At 42.1% G+C, this 22130-nt stretch overlaps 1 protein-coding gene across 2 annotated transcripts in view; it reads left to right on the top strand.

Annotated features, from left to right (window-relative positions):
- The first annotated feature begins 901 nt into the window (after positions 1 to 901).
- The window catches only part of PLPPR5 (phospholipid phosphatase related 5), a 135430-nt gene continuing 114201 nt past the window's right edge, over positions 902 to 22130 (top strand). For both annotated transcript variants that reach the window (XM_004002220.6, XM_012176956.5), the window contains exon 1: positions 902 to 1322. In XM_004002220.6, the coding sequence (XP_004002269.1) occupies positions 1086 to 1322 (237 nt within the window). In that variant the 5' untranslated portion in view covers positions 902 to 1085. The remainder of the gene's footprint in view (positions 1323 to 22130) is intronic.

Below are 22130 nucleotides of genomic sequence, written 5' to 3'. Positions count from 1 at the left end.
CAGTGTATTGGAGGGTTCTGTATGCCTGTGGTGTGAGCCCTCTTTGTCTCCCGATCCTTTCACTTGACCCCTGGGAACTGCAGCAATACCGGGGAACTCAGGGAATAGCGAGGTGAGGCAAACGGTCCGTATTTCCTTCCCTAGTGGCTGCCACCGCTGGGTCCTAGGAATTTGCAATGCCTCGTCTCACAGGCATCTAATAAAGGGAAACTGAGATGATAAGCCAGAGGAGAATACGTGAGCGAGAAAGGGGCCGTTGTACAAGAGATGATGCTTCCGGAACTCCGGAGCTCTGTTTTTACGTACAAAGCCCTAGGAAACTGGAGGAGGAGGCAGAGAAACTCCGAATCTAAAATCCTCTGAGATGATGCTTCTCTCTGCGCCTAGAAACCAGCGCTGGGCGTGTGTCCTGCGCGGGGTTAAGGAATCCCAGGGAGCGCCGGCTGAAAGTCGCTGCAGGCCACCGGGACTTTGCGCTTCGCGGGGCTGCCCCCGGAAGACGCATCCACGCACCGTTTTCCCAGGCGTTGTGCGGGTTTCCTAAACCGTCCAGCTGCTGCCTCAGAAGGGAGTTTCTAGAAGCTCCTTCTCTGCTGCCTCCCCTCCCCCTCTTTTGGGTTTTTACCCCGGCGAGGAGCTGCTCCAGCTCTACCGCGTCTGCCCTCCGAGGGGTACAGGTGCCGCTGTCCCATCCGCCGCCGCCTGGTCCACCCCTCCGCCGGGCGGGCCCGCGGCTTCGGTCCGGCGCGGCTGCATCGCGGACCGTCTCCTGCCTGGCCGCTGCCGGCGGCCCGGGACTCCCCGCCCTCCCGCGCGACCCCGCGCTCGGGCGGGCGGCGCTTGCGGCGGGCAGGGGGCGGGGAGGGGAGCAGGGGTTCGTCCGGGGGGTAGCCGCCTCCTCCGCAGCCCGCCGGCGCCTCGAAACCCGGACCTGCCTCCGCCTCTTCCTCCGGCAGCTCCATCCCGCCTCCCGCGCCTCGTCCTCCTGCCGCCCCCGCCGCCGCGCCCCCGGGTGGCTGCCTCGGCGGACCCGGGAGGGGGTCCGTCCGTCGCCCGCTCGGCTCGGCCCGGCCCGGGGGGCGTGCATGCCCCTGCGGCCCGCGGCGCTCACCAGCAGCATGCTCTATTTCCAGATGGTGATCATGGCAGGGACGGTGATGCTGGCGTACTACTTCGAGTACACGGACACGTTCACCGTGAACGTGCAGGGCTTCTTCTGCCACGACAGCGCCTACCGCAAGCCCTACCCGGGCCCGGAGGACAGCAGCGCCGTGCCCCCCGTGCTCCTCTACTCTCTGGCCGCCGGGGTCCCCGTGCTCGTGGTAAGCCCGGGGGCACTCGCCCTCGCCCCGACACCGTGTTTCCTCCCCTCGCCTTCTGGGCTGAGGGCCCGCCGAGGGCCGGGCGCCTGAGCCTCTGCCTTCTAAGTTCCTCCAAGTTGCCGGCAGCCCCTTCCCCAGAGGACAGTGTTTTAGGGCGCGTCGTGGGTGGGTGCCAAGGAAGCCCCCAGCTCTCCGCGGCTGCCGCTCCTGCCTCCCCGCACCCGCGCGATGGCTGCACCGTAGGGTGTCACGAAGAGGGATGGGAGGGAAGGGGGTTGTAGGAGGTGACGGGTGGGAGTCGGGGCTGGGGAGGAGGTGAGTTATCGGGTTAAATCTTGAGTTCATCTACTCTGTGGCCTTGCTCTGCTGGCCGCCGCCTCTCACCTAGCGACTGGAAGGCGAGCGGCAGCGGGGCCGGCGAGAGGGAGACGGGGATCAATTGCTGGATTGTGGAAGGGACTCCTGCTTCCAGAGTCGGGGCGCATGTGTCCGGTTTACCGCCTGCTTTCTTTCCCGAAAGGCAGTGCCAATGGCACTAAGCTGACCAGGGAACAAATACCTAAAAAAGAAAATGAGAACTCTTAAATGAAGAGGCTCCAGAAGCAGTGCTTGCTGAAAAGCGGGAGCTGTGCTTAAATTACAAGATTTATTTAAAGGCTGTTCCACTCCCTGGGCAGCTTGTCTTTTTCCCCTAGAGCCTCTCTGAGAATGTCTCTTGGGTTTATGAACTGTGTGTGTGCGTGTGTCTACTGTCACGCCTGCACAGACATAAATATATACACACACATATACATATGTAATTACGAAGCTAATAATCGTTTAATAATTTCTTATGTGAATGTGGTGCAAAGTTATCGGTAAGAGAATTCCTGTTTTTTCGGAAGACAATATATGGTTCCTTTAATATTGTCAAAGTACTGGAGGTTCCGTTCCTGTGGTAGCTTCTTCCCTTCTCTCTCAGCAGATAACAAATGAAGGGGGAAAGAAAAGGTACTTTTTTTTCAGTGGTTGAGTTGCAGTAATGAATGTTAAGAACATCTAAGGTTTGAATACTCTTGGTTTCTTTGATTTCAGGGGAAATTAGTCAATAATTTACAAAATAATGAAAAGTTCCCACCCATCATGGAATTCCATAAACAAGCCAAGAAACTTCTTGGTAACTTTAAAGTAACTTTATCACAGGTACTGTGATAGTTGACTTCAAATCCAGCTCAAGTTTACTGGTTTGAAAAGTGTTAGACCTTGCACAAGAAAATGTTTGTTTTTTTCCATTGTAATTTGCTAAACTATGTCAGAAAGTCCAAATATGGTGTCATGTTTATTTTCTCACCTCTATTTGAGAAGCTGTAAGAGAAAAAATTAATTGGTAATCAGGCCCTTTTGCTTTCTGCAGATGTTGGGTTTCCAAGGCACATGTTTTTCAAGAGACTAAATAGCTCAGGGATTTTTCAAGATTTTTTTTTTTTTTTTTAAGAAAAAAGCCTGTCACTTTCAGGACACTGGTTTGGTTTCAACCATAATCAGGAATGTCTGTAACTTGTCAGTTGTTAATTACCATTCTGTGTCTCATTTAAATGAGATAGCACTTTTCAGATCCAAGTATCCATCCCTGTTGAGGTGCCATTTAGAGATGCTAACATATTTGCACAAAGAACTTGATTATTCCCCACTTAGGGGGAGCTACTAAGGGAAAGGGAATTCATTAGTCATTATTGAGTGCCTACTTTGTGCTGGGCACTGAATAGTCAGGGCCACATACACTCCTCAGAGCAACCCTTCCAGGATATACAGTCGATTAACATTTGAGGCCCCCCGAGGATCAGATAATAAACTAGAAGCACCTGAAAATGAAGACGGTGGGTGTGGTGTTTGATGCCTCTGCGACCTGATGCCAAGTGCCATACTGCTTGTCCTAGTTCCAGAGAACACTTTCTTTGAAAGAAGCTGAGAAAGGCTGCCAGGGTGAGGATCCAGAATATACTCACGAGATTTTAAAAGGAATGACCCGACTTGATTCCCATGTTTTGATTTTCAGTTCTTTAGTTACAAGAGAGAGAATCTGGGAGTCAGTGTGCACAGAAGGAAGTGTTGGGGTTTTGAGGTTAGCTGTGATGCCGGCCTTTGTTTCCTCTTCCGCTCTTCCCACTAGTACACTCTCACAGTGTGAATGGTTGGGAACAGTAATGGCAGCCCTGCCTTTCCGTTCCTCTCAAGAACACTGACTTAGCCCAATCACTTTTCATGAAAACAGTGTTACTAATAATAGTGTTAGCAATACCTGTCATTCGTTGGATTTTATCCTCTGTGCGTGCGTGCTAAGTCTCTTTAGTCGTGTCCAACTCTGCGACCCTGTGGACTGTAGCCCGCCAGGCTTCTCTGTCCATGGGATTCTCCAGGCAAGAATACTGGAGTGGATTGCAATGCCCTTCTCCAGGACATCTTCTGGACCCAGGAACCAAACCCGCATCTGTTAATATCTTCTGCACTTGCAGGCGGGTTCTTTACCACTAGCACCACGTGGGAAGCCCTATTCCCTATACCTATCTAATACTTGAATTACTTATGAAAGCTGTTATTATTGTCAACTAACCTTTGGGAAAACTGAGATTTAGAAAGGTTAATTAACTTGCCAAGGACCAAGCCTAAAAACATTACGTCCAGAATTTTAACCCTACTATGTCAAACCTGTCCCTTTTCCATTACAGTATTCCAGTTCAGCTTACTCATAAATCATTCTTCTAAACAAATGCCTCCAATGGTCTCTTTCCCCATCTTCTACATTTCTTGGACTATAGTGATAAAGATTCTATATAATATATATATGTTTAACCTTCAAACTCATTTCTAATCCTTAAAACTAATTTTGGAAAGTAGTTCTCCTCACTACCACAATCAGTGGTTTGGTTTCCAATTTACCAGATTTATTTATCTAAAAGTGAAAAGCAATATATTCTTTACATTTTGTCAACTATTGTAATGTTGACTTGAGGTGAATGTATGGAGTCTGACAGATTCAAAGTGCATTCTGCTGTTACATTAAGAGTTGGGGATTTTACTTGCTATGTGACCTTGATTGCTGTGTAACAACTAATTTACAGCTCCTTAATTCTTGATTTTCTAAGTCATAGGATTTTGAATATTAAATGGGATATAATATGTAAATATCATTCTTGGCTCATAGTTGATAATCCATAGGAGATCACTCTATAATTAACATTATTAACAAAATAGTAATTCAGTAAATGCTTATTGAATTCCTGTGTTGCATGCACTCTCTTAGCCAGAGTAGTGGTTATAAAAAAGGCAATTTCAGAAGTAATCTATGGTCACTGATCCTAGAGGGTTTACATGCTAAGTTGGGAAAAACCATGCCAAAAGTCATAAATCACCATAAAAGAAGTGTTATCTGCACATATATGTATATGTGTACACACACACACACACACACACACACACACATAGGTATACCAAAAAGACCCCTGATGGTTCAAAGAGGACAAGATCATTTTTAATTGAAGAGAGGGAGAAAGGGTTCTTGAAGCAAATGGCGGCTTTTGGGATGTGATTTGAAGGAGGGCCAAAATGGAGTTTGAGTTAGGACATCGAAGACGCAGCTGTATGAACATGAACTACGTGCTTGGTAGAGAGAATGCAGCTTGTACCTGTGAAACAGGGAGTGGCCGGTCTTGTTTCTAAGGTGGTGTGCGGGGAACACAGGGATATGTGGCTGAAGAGGAAGACTAGGGTCTCAGCACTGAGTCCTGGAGTGTCAGGCTGAGTTTTTCTCAATTTGTTGGGAACTGAGTAGGGACTTGTGTGATGGGTGGTGTTTTAGGACATTTTGGGGACCGTAGTGTAGGGCTCTTCTGTTATTAAATATCTGTGTAAGATAATTTTAGGCTCTTTATCCTCAGGTCTATTTTGTGTTGTGAAATATTATTATTTTAATTGTATTCTCAGGAAACACCTGTAATTTGACTCATTTACAAAGATGACATGGTTTACAAACTCTTTTAAAACAGGTACTGTTCAGTTTGATCTGTATAAGCGTTTACAAAAGCACCGCCTCTAGGATTTACAGATGTAAATTTAATAAGGGACCTGTGTTTTTTGTTGATTAAAAGACCTGGTGTTGACAATGGTTTCTGCTCTCTACGTTTGGATACAGTGGCCACTACACTGGCCCCTGTTGTTCCTTAGATCTCTGAGTAACACAGATGATCTGAAGGAAACAAAGCTAAGCCATCCCTCTTCATAGAGCCAGAATGAAGGCTGGAAAAACAACACTGAGCTGGGCACGTTTGAGAGTGAGGGAATATTTCTGATTCTTTATGCCTGCATCCGCAGGAAACTCCCCCGGCTCCGAGACTGAGGCATGGAGCTGCTATTGCTGCTATCCCAAGGATGTTGCATTTCTAAATGTGGTGGAAGTAGATGGTGATAGAAAGATATCTCATATCCAGAGCTCCATCTTGTTAAATACTCAAAGCTTCCCCACAGACCTCTCCTTCCTTGAATCTTGCCATGGGTGCCCACTCCTAACGCTGCCCGTCTCCACTCCCAGAATACACTATACTTCTGTGGTGTGGGCAGGAGAAAAAGCACAGACACTAGCGTTAGGTCTGAATTCTTATCCTGCTTCTTTTCACTATCCATGTGAACTTGGGAAATTTTACTTATTTATAAACCAAGGATTAAACGATATGCTTCCTGAGAGGCAGTGTCTATAGAGGTTAAGGTCACAATTCTGGGGTCAGATTGCAAGCCCAGATTTACCACTTTCCAGCTATGTGAACTTGAGCCTGTCTGTCTATGCCTGTTTCTTCTGTGAAATGGAGATCCTATGAGTATGAAATTGGTTAACGTATGTAAATATCAGATTAGGGCCCAGGTGTATGTGTGTGTTAGCTACCATTATTCCTCCCAAGGTTTGGGGATAATTAATCACACAGCCTATTTAAGGCATCTAACAAAATACCTTTGTTAGGGGCTCCAGGGCTGATAAAATATTTGAGGTGGACAGAAGCCACCTAGTTCTATCCATCACCCACAAAATTGGGGAGCCTGATTGCAAAAACAGTAGAATTCAATTAGACCTCTGTTCTTCCAATCCAGTCAGTGATTTCTGCCTTTGACAGCACCTTCATTTCTTCATTTCTTCAGGGTAACAGTAGCTAATATTTCCTATGTGCCAGACACTGTGTAACATAAATTTAATGTGTTCCTTTGTTTAATGCTCACCATAGTAAACATACTTTCTTTAAACATACACACTATCTTTAAGCCCACTTTTTAATGAGAAATGAAATGTTTACTGAGATTAGACGTCAGACTTGTATTACATTTTTTCAATCCATTAATATAATTAATCTTCACAGTAAACTTATGAAGGAGACTTGGATGTAAAAAGGTGAGATGATCAGTCCAGAGTCCTACAGTAACAGTGCCAGAATCGTCAAAGCCCGTGTAATTAGTTATTTTGTAATGTACCTTTATCCTTACATGTCAAACAGATCTTTAAAGATAATTAGTCATAGGGATTCCATACTGAAAGGGTCAAATTTTTGTCAAACCTTTTTCTTCGGTTTCTTTTCTTTTTTTTTTTTTTGATTTGATGGGAAACTTTGTGTTCCAGAGTAGATAATGGTTTCAATGTGTAGTGTAGGAAATTGATTTGTTTCCTATTAAGCTTGAAATGTCATGGAAAGGTGGGTGGCGACAGGACGGATTCAGAGATGTTTCTGTTCTGATCTGCAGCCACGTTTCTTATCTCTGTGGTGCACATGGGTACGGTGCTGCGGGTACCTGCTTTTCTCTGGAATCCTCTGGTTCTAGATCTGCAAACAGCTGTGCACGGAGAGCTGAGGCGTCCTCTGCATCTAAGACGTGTTTCTTAAAATGGACCCTAGCACTAGATTTGGGGGGAGTAGTGAACACACTGAAATTGTGGTATAAAATACCTTATGTATGTATGTGTGCCCATATGTGTGTGCAGGCATGTGTGCATTTTTCTAGTAAGAGCCTGGTGGCTTTATCAGATTGTCAGAAATGCCCAAGATTCCTAAAAGTTAAGAACTACACTTTGAGGATTTATGACTCTGTTTAAACTCCTCCTCATGTCTCTGAGGGCTTTTCTTTACTTAGATATTCTCATTCATATTCATTCATTCATATTCATCCTCCCTCTTTCCCTTCTCCCTCCCTGCATTCCGTTGATAGTCTCTTTTTTCATTTATCCCCTCCCCTTTGCATACTGATTAAGAGATTGTTATGGGGGTCAGGAATCTGAATCCTCTTCTTCTCCCTCTGCCTCTTCTCCTGCCCCTCCTCCTTCTCTTCCCTTCTCCCCCACCCCCTCCATCCTCCGTCATTCATTATCCCTGTGGCTTCTCTGCAGCAGTTACCTTGTCTGAAAAAGTGTTGACTTATTCCTGCCCATCTTTCCTGTCTTGTGGAACGAGTTTTGAGAATCAAATGGGTGTAAATGCATGTTAGAGACAATAAATCACTGCCTGCATATAAGGAAAACATAACATGAGCAGATTACATGGGTTATCTAGCTGCTTGGTCATTGGAGATGGTTAGATTGCTTATAGCATGGCTTTGCCAGCCCAGTACACTTACTCTGTGGAGTAGAAAAATGAATGAGATTTTCATACTTCTTTTCTTAGTTTCTTGTAGAGAGAATAGCAAAAATAAAAAGCCAACAGTATGAAATGGCCTAATTATTATAGCTCATAATTCTAACACCCAATGCTGTCTTTCAAAATATTTCAATAAGCTCTTATTTTCAAGATTATTATAAAGAGTCATCTCATTCATTTGTATAATTTGGAAGAAATAATGTTTCCAGGGAGCAGTGTTGATACCATCTGTTAAGTATGCATTGTATCATATTAATTTTTAAATTAGAACTGTTCCCAAAAGTCATTATTTATAAGTTTGGAATCATAACAATACATCTACTGTGTGCTAGGTACAATGGTATTACTTGACATTAACAAGGGAGGCATATTCACTGCCCTTTGACAGTTCAGACACTGTGCGTGAAATTATATCTCTTATCCTCAACTTTCTTGTCTGTAAGACTGAAATGATACTTCCCATACCTTTTAAGAATTAAATATAAACATGCATGAAATAGTAAGTGATAGCTGCTCTTTTAACATAAATGCCAATGACATCTATTGGTAGTACATGGCAAAAGGATGTCACCCGTAATCATTTCTGTTGAATGGAAGTGGTAAGTCATTAACTCTTCATAATAACTTTTTTAGGTACTATGTGTGGTAACACATCTAAGGAGCTTAAGCAGTTTGCTCCACTGGGATCTGAATCAATTACTTCAAGTCCTGTTCTCTCTTGGCTACCTACCATTGCCTACCAGTTGGATTCACAGCATAAATGGTGTCATTCCTAGAAGACAGGGGAGAGTTAAAGCATCTTGATTATATATCACTGTGCATTTTACAGTAACCTTATGCTTGTAAATGTATAAGCTCATTTACAACCAGGCATGAAAAGGGGAATTTACAATCTGTGTTCAAAGGTAAAACTTCATTGGTTTCTAAGACCACTGGAATAGCCAGTGGCCATGCCATGCATGTTCAGTTGTGTCCAACTCTTTGGAACCCCATGAACTGTAGCCTGCCAGGTTCCTCTGTCCACGGAATTATCCAGGCAGAAAATTGGAGTAGGTTGCCATTTCCTACTCTAGGGGATCTTCCCGACCCAAGGGGTCAAACCTGTGTCTTTTGTGTCTCCTGCTTTGGCAGGCAAATTTCTTTACCATTGAGCTACCTGGAATAGCCAGTAGAACTTGCTTTTCCCAGCTCAACATTCCATGTAGATAGGTGGAAGAGGCAAGTTCTGAGGTCAGAGATCTCAACGTATAGTTAGGAAGATCTTTTTAACAGCCTTTGGAAAATCATAGGAATATCATTTTGATGGGAGATATTTTATCTGAATATAGCATGTGAAATGGAGTTCTATATTCAGTAATATTTAAACTATTTCTGAGAATGCCAGTTTTCACTCAGCAGGCTGGTTACTTTTTTAGTCTTATTATGACAGATGTAGTTTGAGAATCACTGTCAGGAAAATCACTTTTTTTTTTTTTTTTTGGTGAAAACAGAATCTTGAGATTTTTTTCCAGATCAGGTGCATTTGAAACTTTAAAGACAGCCTTTTGGTGGACTTTTCTCACTGAGAGAACATGTGTGAATGGAAGTGTGTGTGTGTGTGTGTGGTATTTAATAAAGTTATAATTTCTTATATGGATTCATTATCTCCCTTGCTTCTAACCTTTATAGTGCTCCCCCACCCTTCTCCTAAGAAAAGAAAATTTCTGGAACATTCCTCTGTATCCTTTCAGACCAAGCACCAACTCCTGTGAGCAGATGTTCTTCCTTAGATGAGATAGCTGCATTCACTTCTATGATTCCTTCACGTCTTTAGCACATGCCTGTATGCTAAGTTGCTTCAGTCTTGTCCAGCTCTTTGCAACCCTGTGTACTATAGACCACCAGACTTCTCTGTCCATGGGATTTTCCAGGCAAGAATACTGAAGTGGGTTACCATGCCCTTCTTTGGGGGATCTTCCTGACCCAGGGATCAAACCCGCACCTCTTGAGTCTCCTGCATTGGCAGGTGGGTTCTTTACCTCGTGTGTGACCTCTTTAGCACATTATGGCATTAAAAAAACCTTATATCGTGCTTTAAGTTGTATTTATTTTTATTCATGTTTCCATCACTAGATCTGAGCATCTCAAAGTCGGAGTTTTATAATCTGACTCATCATGCCCAGCTCTTTGGTTATTTTTGGGTAGATAAATTATCCAGGGACTAACTGAAGTTTGTGATGATGAGATTATAATAGCCAAATTCTGCTGAGCACACACTTAATAACCATTCATTAAAATAGGCAAAGTAGTCCATACACTCTGTTCTGTAAGTTTAATAAACTGGCAGATCTTGGTCCTTTGGCGTATTTTAAGTGTATAAACCTTATATGCAAGATATATAGAAAAGAAGCATAGTCAAGGTATGATTCTGTGTCCCCCAATTGACACACTTCAAGCAGAAATACTCCTGCCCATTGAGAACCAAGTCAGAGGGCTGTAGGTTACAGGCCTTGCAGGAGTTTTATACCTTGTTTGTTCAAGGGTAGGAAGTATTTCCAAACTATTTTAGTCAATCTGCATAGTTTGAATTTTACCAAGTAAGAGTCCTTTTTTTAGCATTTATCATGCTAACTAAAATTCTCCACTTTGATCAGTTAAATATATATCTTTTTTAATCAACAATGCTGCTTTAGTTGTTAATTAAAATGCATGCATGCCAAGTTGCTTCAGTTCTGTCCGACTCTTTATGACCCTATGGACTATAGCCTCTGTCCATCGGATTCTCTAGGTAAGAATATTTGAATGGGGTGCCATGCCCTCTTCCAGGGGATCTTCCCAACACAGGGATCAAACCTGTGTCTCTTATGCTTCCTGCTTTGGCAGGCAGGTTCTTACCACTAGTGCCACCTGAGAACCCCTGTTAATTAGCATATGATGGCAAAAAGATTTATGGCAGTCTCTTTGGTGTGTGACCTTTCTGATAAAACTCTTGTGACTATTGGGATTTCTTTCTTCCCTCCCTCCTCTTTCCTTCTTTACCTGAGCAAACATTTGTTGAGTACTTTCCATGGGTAGCTTACCTTGAAAACAAGGCTTATCAAGATTGTTTGGCTTGCTCCAAATTCCAAAAACAGGATTAAAGCTAATTTCCCCCTTCTCTAAATCTCTCACAACAATCTCCGGAAATAAAAGGCTCATGAAATCATGGGGCGCTTAAAGACAAACGTAGTCCTGACATATCTGCAGTTACCAAAGTAGCTTGCGGCATTTCCTCTCTAAGGACTTGTGTTGATACAACCAGAACTTCTATGTTGCGGAAATTGTGTTTTGCATTTCGAGCATAATGATCCCCCTTTTAAGGGTGCTCTCAGCAGGGCCGGCAAAAACTGTACTTTCCTATCGAGGTTTTTAATCGAGATTTCAGATTTAGCTTTTTCTCACACTGGATTGCACGGAAGTGCTCTTGACACTGAGAAATATCCTGTATTTCCAGAGATCTCATCAAAGCAGAATGCCATGTTCTCCCAAACATCAAAATTGAGCAGTCTTGGATAAAGGCAGTGCACCTGGGGCCTCATCTTGTAATTTAAAATGAGCTCCTGACATTTCCAGTTGAAAAACAAACCACTATCTTCGGTTGGTGGCAATGACCTCTTCCTTCACACGTGCCTTTCCAGCGTGGGCTTTGCTGAGTTACTCAAATGAATGAAGAGACTTAGTCAAAACTACGTGACAACCCTTTTGGTCTCTCACAAAGAGACCTTTGTTTCTTCTTCTCACTGGCTCCATCACATGGTTCCTTGGGGTCCCCTTTTCCTTTTTCCTGGGGCTCAGTCTAGAATACAGATAGAGGAATCCAGTAGACACTTTATTCAAGCCACACTGACAGGCTTTTTCTGCCACTCCATTTTTGGAAAAGATTTGTGAACCCATTGTGAGAGAGATTATGCTTCTTTGTAGCTGGAACTTTTTCATCATGAAAGAGGCCTTAGAGATCATTTAGTTTCATCTCCTAATTTCCAAATGAATGGCCAGAGAGATTAAATGACTTGCCCAAGGCCACGCAGCCAGTGAGAAACTACACGGATAGCGGGACATATACAGGCAATCTTTCTAAGTACTTTACACATATTAACTAATTTAATCCTCGCAATATTAGGGATAGGCACTATTGTTATCCCAGTTTACAGATGAGGACACTGATGCTCAGAAAGATTAATCAGCTAGCTCATGACCCCACAGCAAGGAAGTGATGTACCTGCATATGCGCTTTTAACACAGAGATGGTTCTCCTTCTCAGGACCAAATTTTTTGTCATCTCTGGGAGGGGTTATGACTGCCTACAAGAAATCGTTCTGCATAGCAGTATTATTAATAGTTAAAAGATAGAGATGAAGAGTATGTGATTATTGTGATAGCTTCTTTTTTATGAATTTATACTGTCGATTGAATATTGTATTTACAGTTAACACTTAATCTGTGATAGTGAAGAGGTAGTAGCAGGTTAGGAAAAAAGCATTTAATTTAACCAAAATCATTTGGTTCTATGATGCTTTCCTTTATTTTGTTGACATCAAATCTTTTCAGACAAAAAGTAAAACTACATTTGAAATTTGCAAATGGATATAACAAAAAATTACCCATTTTTGATACACAGATCTTAAATTCTTATAATATGATTTTAACATGGCACAATATAATTGTCACACTATATAACTGAACAACTGCACTCACGGCATAGTTACTACATTTAGCATACTAGTTTGGCATAAGTTTGGCAACTAGTTAGAGTCATGGAAAAACTATTCAGTGATATATTTCAGGGAAAAAGACATTTATATATTTATATATTTTGAATCCTTTTTTTTTTTTTTTTAGAGGAACTTAGAAATACTCTCGAATCTTGGTCCAGTCCTGTGGTGCTGTTTCCTGTGAAACAGCAGTGACCTAAGAAAGTGCAGCTCTCTGTGCTTTATGTAATTCTCCCTGCTCTTGGTTTCCATCTATTTAAATAATCTCTATTCTTTGGGGGCAGCCCCAGTCCCATCTTTTTCCTAACACTTCTCTTGATGCATCTAATCAATGGTAATCTTTCCTATAAACTCCTTTTTAAATAACTCTTTGCCCTTATATACTTACATAAAACAGGAGGAATTGCAGGTGTAGAGTGGGGAGGAGGAGAGAAAGCAAGACAAAAGGAACCGTAGTCATAATATACTATTTTATGGAACTAGTGAATGCAGAGAATTGTTAATAAATTTTGTGTATGCAGGTTTCATGGATATGAAATTTAAATAAAAGGAGCAGTGACTCACTGATCTGACTGGCGAGTGACCTGAGTTGTCTTCCTTGCTCCGCTAGTTGCTACTTTTGAGACCTGGAGAAAGCCACATAGCTTTTTGGCCACTGTAACCTCAGATAACTGGTTTTAACTCCACTCAGGGCAGAAAACAGACTCATGGCTCCCAGAGAAGCCCTTTCTGTGCATGAAACACGTCTGACTGTTAGGACAGTCTACCTTAACAGGGAAAGCCTGTCTCCTTGTCTTCTGCTTAGTGGTCTCTCGCCTTCTGAAGCCAAATGGAACAGCCTAGATGGTTGCCCAGTGAAAGTGTTAGTGGAGAAGTCGTGTCCAACTCCTTGCGACCCCATGGACTGTCGCCCACCAGGCTCCTCTGTTCATGGAATCCAGGCAAGATTACTGGAGTGGGTTGCCATTTCCTTCTCCAGGGGATCTTCCCGGCCTAGGGATCAAACCTGGTTCTCCTGCGTTGAAGGCAGATTCTTTACAGTTTGAGCCACCAGGGAAGCCCAGTGTATGAAGTTATCTTTCAGTTCTCTGACTCTTCTTGCGATTTATGGTCTTCAGCTTGACAACGCATGAATTTGAGTCCGTTTTACCATTCTGGCCACTCACATCTGATTTTCTCAGATGTCCTGTGTTTGTAAAGCATGGTGCCAGTACCAAATAGTGTATTTCAGATGTACTTTCATTCCTGGCAAATAGAGCAGAAATTTTTCATACTCCTTTTTTTTTTCTTAGTGGTTTTTGCTTTGGGATCAGTATAAAATCATTTTATGGTCAGATATCTATAAAGGAAGTAGGTTAAATTTTTCACCAAGTAGGCAAAAATACTGTATGACAACGTATACTGTTCCTCCCATGACCACAGCAAACATTGCTAAGAGATTGTGGCACTTTCTCTGACTCTGATCTAGGAGTTCAGTCTTTAAGACAGAACTCCATGCAACTTCTTATGATCAGATTTGCCCTTTTGGAATCAAATGACTAGTAAAATCTTTGCAACTGTAGGTAGCCTATACAGTGTAGTATACTACATGTCTCTGCATTATGGTTCAGTTCAGTTCAGTCGCTCAGTCGTGTCTGACTCTTTGTGACCCCATGAACCGCAGCACGCCAGGCCTCCCTGCCCATCACCAACTCCCGGAGTCCACCCAAACCCATGTTCATCGATTCAGTGATGCCATCCAGCCATCTCATCCTCTGCCGTCCCCTTCTCCTCCTGCCTTCAGTCTTTCCCAGCATCAGGGGCTTTTCCAATGAGTCAGCTCTTCGTATCAGGTGGCCAAAATATTGGAGTTTCAGCTTCAACATCAGTCCTTCCAATGAACACCCAGGACTGATCTGTAGGATGGACTGGTTGGATCTCCTTGCAGTCCAACGGACTCTCAAGAGTCTTCTCCAACACCACAGTTCAAAAGCATCAATTCTTCGGCACTTAGCTTTCTTCACAGTCCAACTCTCACAGCCATACATGATCACTGGAAAAACCATAGCCCTGACTAGATGGACCTTTGTTGGCAAAGTAATGTCTCTGCTTTTTATGGTTAACTGCATGCAAATATTATGGCCATCAAAAGATTGTAAATTCTTATAGAAGAGCAAATATATCTTGTATATCTTTGACTCTTGTTCACCACGTAATGCCCAATAGAATGCCTTTCAAATAGTAGATATAAATAATGATTTGTGTGTTTCAAGAGAAGAGAATTAGAGAAGTATAAATTAAAATTATTTGGGGTGCCTATTCATAGATACTTAAACCATAAAGTCCAAATTATTTTTCTAAAACCCATCTTTAAGATTTAACTTTATTTACCAGCCATCCCTAATGCCAAATAGTTTCCCATGTACACTCAGTTTTTCCATGTATTCAAAGAAGTCGCCCTAGTGGTAAGGAACCCACCTGCCAGTGCAGGAGACCTAAGAAACACGAGTTCAGTCACTGGGTGGGGAAGACCCCCAGAGCAGGAAATGGCACTCCATTTCAGTATTCTTGCCTGGAAAATTCCATGGACAGAGGAGCTTGGTGAGCTGTGTGGTCCATGGGCCACGAAGAGTTGGCTGTGACTGGGTAACCAAGCACACATACATATAGAATGTAGTTAAAAGTAAATGTTCTTTGCTTTGTGTGGAGAATATTTCAAACATCTATCATTTGTTGTAAAAATGTTTAACATCATCACATTTTGCCTCTGTAACCACTGTGTCTTTTCCCCCATGTCCTTAATTGTCCAAGGCACAATTAAATTTTTATTACTTTGAATTGTCACTACTTAAGCATTTATGTGGGCTTCCCTGATGGCTCAGATGGTAAAGAATCTACCTGCAGTGCAGGAAACGCTGGTTCGAAATGTGATATTTTCTCTATTTTCAGTACTTTATATTTCTCAAAACAAATTGGTCGGGATCTTCCCAACCCAGGGAGAAGGGGATGGGTACCCACTCTATTCTTGCCTGGAGAATTCCATGGACAGAGGACCTGGCTGGCTACAGTCCATGGGGTCTCAAAAAGTCAGACATGACTAACACCACACATATAAGCATTTATGTAGCATATGCTCTTTCTTCATCAAATGTGATATTTTCTTTATTTTCATTACTTTATGTTTCTCAAAACAAATTGGTTGATTTAAAGAGCATATCATCTTCCATTCTATTTGGTAAATTAAACCACCAATACATTTCACATGTGAAGTTTGCATGTTTGGTAATTAGAAAACTTTTTTGATGTTCTCAAGTAGGATTCAGATCATCGTTAGCAGGATTTTTAAATGAGATGAGTCAAGATTTTATTGTCACTCAGGGTGTCTGAATCATACTCTGTACATTTTCATTAGTAATTATAGATTAAGAGTTGAAACATTTGACTCAATACATGAAACTATTTTTGAGAGGAGTTTCTTTCCTTAGAGAGTGATAAAAATTAGTGGTGCTTTAGAGAATGACATTAATGAGTAAAGGAAGATTCAGTGCTCTGGTGCAGGCAGAATCACTTACAACTTCAATTAACTTCAGAAGGAACCAGGAAAATGAAATTTGGATTTTACTGTTTATGGATACTTTTCATTGAAATTCAGGATTTCCCAATTAGGGTGAAATATCAAACAAGTGCAAATTAGTTCCTCTCCAAAGAATCCAGTGGTTACAAAGGAAATAGCCTACTCCCAATCACATTAAAGCACAATGATCTGGTATTTAGTAATTCATTCCTCATTTATTCTTTAGGAAATATTTATCAGACTTCCCTGGACAAGGCTTTGTGGTGTCAGGGGCTCTACATATTCAAAGATGGAAGGAAGAATCTCCATTCTTTAGGAACTCAAGTTCCATTTAGGTGAAGAGTTGAAATATCCTAAACCTGATAACTGACAGTGATCTGGGATGAGGAAAAGGGAAGAAGGCATGAAAGATATTTCTGAGAGGTGATATTAGCTAGTCAGGTAAGTGAGGCAAGGGTGTTCCAAGCAAAGAACAAAGTCTTTTAGACTCGAGAAACCTTCTTGTTTGAAGAAACTCTAAGGGTATCTGGAATAGAAAGGTAATTAGGTTCAGAACATAAGGATGTTTAGTGAAAAGTACATTATAGTAATACTCAAGGGTTTGAAGTAATAATTCCCTTATCAGCTTGGAGAGATAAACCTGTGGTATACTATCTAACCTCTAGGCTCACTTGATCTGTCCACAAAATGTGACATCTAAATCTGCCTGTCTTACAAAGTAACTTTATTTCTGTAACTGATTTTAACTAAGAAGTTAACCCTTCAGACACATATGTTTGGTTCAGTTCAGTCGCTCAGTCGTGTCCGACTCTTTGCGACCCCATGAATCACAGCATGCCAGGCCTCCCTGTCCATCACCAACTCCCGGAGGTCACCCAAACTCACGTCCATCAAGTCGCTGATGCCATCCAGCCATCTCATCCTCTGTCGTCCCCTTTTCCTCCTGCCCCCAATCCCTCCCAGCATCAGAGTCTTTTCTAATGAGTCAATTCTTCACATGAGGTGGCCAAAGTACTGGAGTTTCAGCTTTATCTTCATTCTTTCCAAAGAACACCCAGGGCTGATCTCCTGTAGAATGGACTGGTTGGACCTCCTTGCAGTCCAAGGGACTCTCAAGAGTCTTCTCCAACACATATGTTACATAATATTAAATCATTATTTGCAACAATGGACAATGCTAAATTTGTATAATTGCAAAAGCTTATGTTAGTATGCACAATTAAAATTAAAATTGGCTGGGATATTTTTGTTACTATTGGCTGTGTTTTGCTTCTATAATAAGGTCATTTAACTCGCATTTTATAAATTACTTAACAGGTGTACTCACCTGTGTAGTAAATGTCTTCAGTCTTCTCATTTTAAATTGGATAGTGAAGTGAAAAATATGCATCTGCCTGTTGCTCTAGAAATGTGAGGACATGCTCGTGCAGTTCTTTTAAAAAGCACAGGTTGAAATTTATGTGTAATGGAACTGTACTATTCTTGGTAGGTGAAGCTCAGATTTTCCAGTTTATGGCATTAAGGATTAAATGTGCTTGCTTTTCTTGCAAGATGCTCTATCCTTCTAAATTTAGTCATCTAATTAAGATTTCCATTCATGGGAAATGACTTTAAAGAGCACATAAGATGTGCTTTTACACAAACAAGCTTTGATTGGATTAATTGGATTTGCATAAATTTTATGATGTGAGTGTGTTAGTGTCTTGGCTTCATCCACCTGGAAGGGAGAACTTAAAGGGATTTGTAAAGAGGAAACGCATTAAAGGTTGCAAAGGAAACATGTAAAAGCAGTCAGGTTAATGGCATGTCAAGAACACTGCAGCCAAAGCTTTGGCAATATATAAGCTGGTCAAGTCTGGAAAAGCTGGGCATAAGTAAAAAGAAGTGGGAGGTTCAGAAAGACCACAGGATGTTAATGTTTGTTTGTTTTTCCCAAAAGAAAAGGGGTCTAGAGCATCCTTGATGCCCAATATGGGTTTGGTAACAGAGGTGGTACATTTAGGACTGCTATGACTGAATCAAGGATGGCAGCTTGAATTGTAGGCAGGCAGGCTTCTTGCAGGCAGTTCTGATAGAGGGTCACTTATTCATCAGGGACCTGTCCTGATCGAGGTTTACCAAAAGGATGGCAGCCTGGAACTGGGACACTGAGAAGTAGGGCAAGGCAGGGCAGTGCTGGAAAGCAAAGAGGTGGTGATATGGAGGAAGGCATCCTGAGTAAGAAAAGGCAGGCTGGTCTGAATAGGCACATCCAGAAGAGTCAAGGGGACAGAACAGGGTTCTGAGATGAGGCCCCAAACACACAGTCTGGGGCTATGGGGCTTGGCAGCCCAAATTAGGATCACTAGCTGTGGAGAACAGGAATCCTTCCCAGTAGGCAGTGATCAGAGGCTCAGAAATTGATTCTGAGCCAAGTTTAAACAACAGATGTGAGGCAACAGAATTCAGAAAGCCTTGGTATGGAACCAGACTTCAGACCTTACAGCTGCTCCTGCAGAAGTGATCTGCAGAACATTGGTTCTGGCGTTCATGTGTTAAATAGTAATGATGAGACATCGTCAGTAGCAACCTCATGACCTCTTATCCTTTATAATCATTTAGAGATGATAAAACCCAGGCTCAGAAAAATTAAATTTTCTCACAGTCTTACAGTAAAACAGTGGCAGAGTTTAGATTAGACCTGTCCCTGATGTTTTAAACCTTTGATCTTTAACGTGCTTTGTAGAGAGTAAAGAAAAGGGCAGCCGGTGTGAAGATAAATGAGCAGGGCTTTCCTGACCTCAGGAAGCTCATGGTCCAGTCAAGGATCCAGGCTTATGCAGAAATAACCTTAATGTTTTAAAAAACTCACCCTGGTACTAGAAGAGCACCTGGGACTCAGCCACTGTTTGATGTCTGAATGAATATCGAGGGAACTTCTGTGGTTGACCAGTGAAGAAAATGATCAGTTTGAACTCAGCCTACAAAGAAGGGGCTTCCCTGGTGGCTCAGAGGGTAAAGAATCTGTCTGCAATGTGGGTGACCTCGGTTTGATCCCTGGGTTGGGAAGATCCCCTGGAGAAGGGGATGGCTACCCACTGCAGTATTCTTGCCTGTAGAATTACATGGACAGAGGAGCCTGGTGGGCTCCAGTCCATGGGGTCTCAAAGAGTCAGAGGCAACTGAGCAAATAACACACACTACATTGAGAAGGCTTCTCTGGGAACATGGTAGTGTAGTTACTCAATGCAGGATGCGTCCATGAAGGACAAGCATGTTTGGATTTGGATGGAAGGGAAAAAGAACTAATATTTGCTGAGGTAGATTTAGATCAGATAGATCTGAGCTTGGATCATGGATCTGCTACTAATTAGTGTACCCTGAGACCTGACCTCATTGACTCTTGGTCTTCTTATAGCACTTGCTCATTGTAGAGAAGCTAGTGCTTTAAAACATGGTAATTTTGGGGGGTGTGTGATTCAGCTTTCACAAAGGTTCTGTCTTTTTGTATTGTCACCCTTTTGCAAAAGAAGTAACTGAGACTTAAAAAATGTTAAGTTACTTGCATGCAGTTAAGCAATTTGAAACCAGAAGATCTCCCAGCCTCCAAAATCCATTCTTTTCCTGCCACCTCCAATGACATGCAAGGGATGTACTGAGGGGTTCCAGGGGAAACTTTGGAAAGAGGGAGTATGCTTCTTTCATTTAGTCCAATTGACTGCTTTAGGGAGTTTTTAGAAGGAGAAAGAAAGTAAGAAACAGTAGGAAGGAGCAATAATTCATGTGTAATTGAAACAAGTCCAAATGCAACAATAAACCCATCACAAGTGGAGGAAAAAGATTTAGAGAGTGTGGTAAGAATTCCATATGAACATCAGATAGCTGTAATGCTGATTGAAAACATAGCGCTTATAAACTAACGTGTGTGTATGTGTGTGAAAGTCACTCAGTCGGGTCCAACTCTTTGAGGCCCCATGGCCTATTCGGTCGGTGGAATTCTCTAGGCCAGGATACTGGAGTGAGTAGCCTTTCCCTTCTCCAGGGGATCTTCCCAACCCAGGGATCAAACCCAGGTCTCCCACATTGCAGGCAGATTCTTTTCTAGCTGAACCACCAGGGAAGCCCAAAAGTAAGATGAGGTGGGTTTAAAGATGTAAACATATTCAGTGAGTGAATCAAGGCTATACCGAGTTGATCTAAACAACCGGAATAATATATATATTTTGAATTAAGGATTCAAATTTAAGAATTTATGGGTATTTTGAATTAGGAGAAAAGAGCTGAACTGTAAGAACATTAAATAAGATGGAAATGAAAAAATGGAGGGAGTGTTAGTTTCTTCCCAGAGTATTATCTGGGATCCATTTGTATTTAACTATCTTTTCATATTTCCTTTTGTAAGTTCTGTTCCCAAGTTATTCTCAGTTGTTGCACGATACCAGATAAGTAGGTATGATAAAAATGTAAATGTGAGGACTTGTGGATTCTCATGGTGCCATAAAAAGGAAGCTGTCTTGCTGCTAGATATGTGATATGTATAAAGAGTTTTTTATCATATTAATATATTAGCAAAGGCGTAAATTCGGAGCTGCATGGGTTATGTGAGTGTGTGGAATGGATGGGTGATGAAACATTGATGCCAGGGCATGGTACATGGTGTCAGATCCACAAATCCTACCATAGTCAGATCCTACATTTTCATAGAGAATATCATTCATTCAGCTGGCAGGTATTCAGTGTGTGATTCAACCAAGCCAAGTTTCTTTTCATTCTTCCCCTCTCCCTCTCTGCTTCCTTTTCTCTCTTTCTTCCTTCCTTTCTTCAGCAGACATTCATATTAATATTTTTCTCTATGCCAGGAACTGGGCAAAGATCTGATAATACAAAGATAAAATAAAAGAGTCAGGAATTGTAGCTGAGATTCAACCATTGTAGACATTCAGTTCAGTTCAGTTGCTCACTCATGTCCAACTCTTTGTGACCCCATAGACTGCAGCACATGAGGCTTCCCTGTCATAGCTATCTCCTGGAGCTTGTTCAAACTCATGTCCATCGAGTTGGTGATGCCATCCAACCATCTCATCCTCTGTTTTCCCCTTCTCCTCCTACCTTCAATTTTTCCCAGCATCAGGGTCTTTTCCAATCAGTCAGTTCTTTTCATCAGGTGGCCAGAGTATTGGAGTTGCAGCTTCAGCATCAGTCCTTCCAATGAATATTCAGGACTGATCTCCTTTAGGATTGACTGGTTTGATCTCCTTGCAGTCCAAGGAACTCTCAAAAGTTTTCTTCAACACCACAGTTCAAAAGCATCAATTCTTTGGCGCTCAGCTTCCTTTATAGTCCAGCTCTCACATCCATACATGACTAATGGAAAAACCACAGTTTTGACTACATAGATTGTTGGCAAAGTAATGTCTCTGCTTTTTAATATGCTGTCTAGGATGGTCATAGCTTTTCTTCCAAGGAGCAAGCGTCTTTTAATTTCATGGTTGCAGTCACCATCTGCAGTGATTTTGGAGCCCAAGAAAATAGTCTGTCACTGTTTCCATTGTTTCCCCATCTATTTGCCATGAAGTGATGGGACCAGATGCCATGATCTTAGTTTTTTGAATGTTGAGTTTTAAACCAGCTTTTTCACTCTCTTCTTTCACTTTCATCAAGAGGCTCTTTATTTCTGCTTTGCTTTCTGCCATAAGGGTGGTGTCATGTGCGTATCTGAGGTTGTTGATATTTCTCCCGGCAATCTTGATTCCAGCTTGTGCTTCATCCAGCCTGGCATTTCGCGTGATTTGCTCTGCATACAAGTTAAAAACGCTAGTTGTAGACATTAGAGGAATTAAAACTCATTCCTGCTTTTCTTCCTTGGTTTTTGACTGACAAAACCTTGGAACTGTCAAAAAAT

This window comes from Ovis aries, chromosome 1 (genome assembly GCF_016772045.2).
Source record: "Ovis aries strain OAR_USU_Benz2616 breed Rambouillet chromosome 1, ARS-UI_Ramb_v3.0, whole genome shotgun sequence".
NCBI lineage: Eukaryota > Metazoa > Chordata > Mammalia > Artiodactyla > Bovidae > Ovis > Ovis aries.
This window is presented reverse-complemented; position numbering and strand designations above follow the sequence as displayed.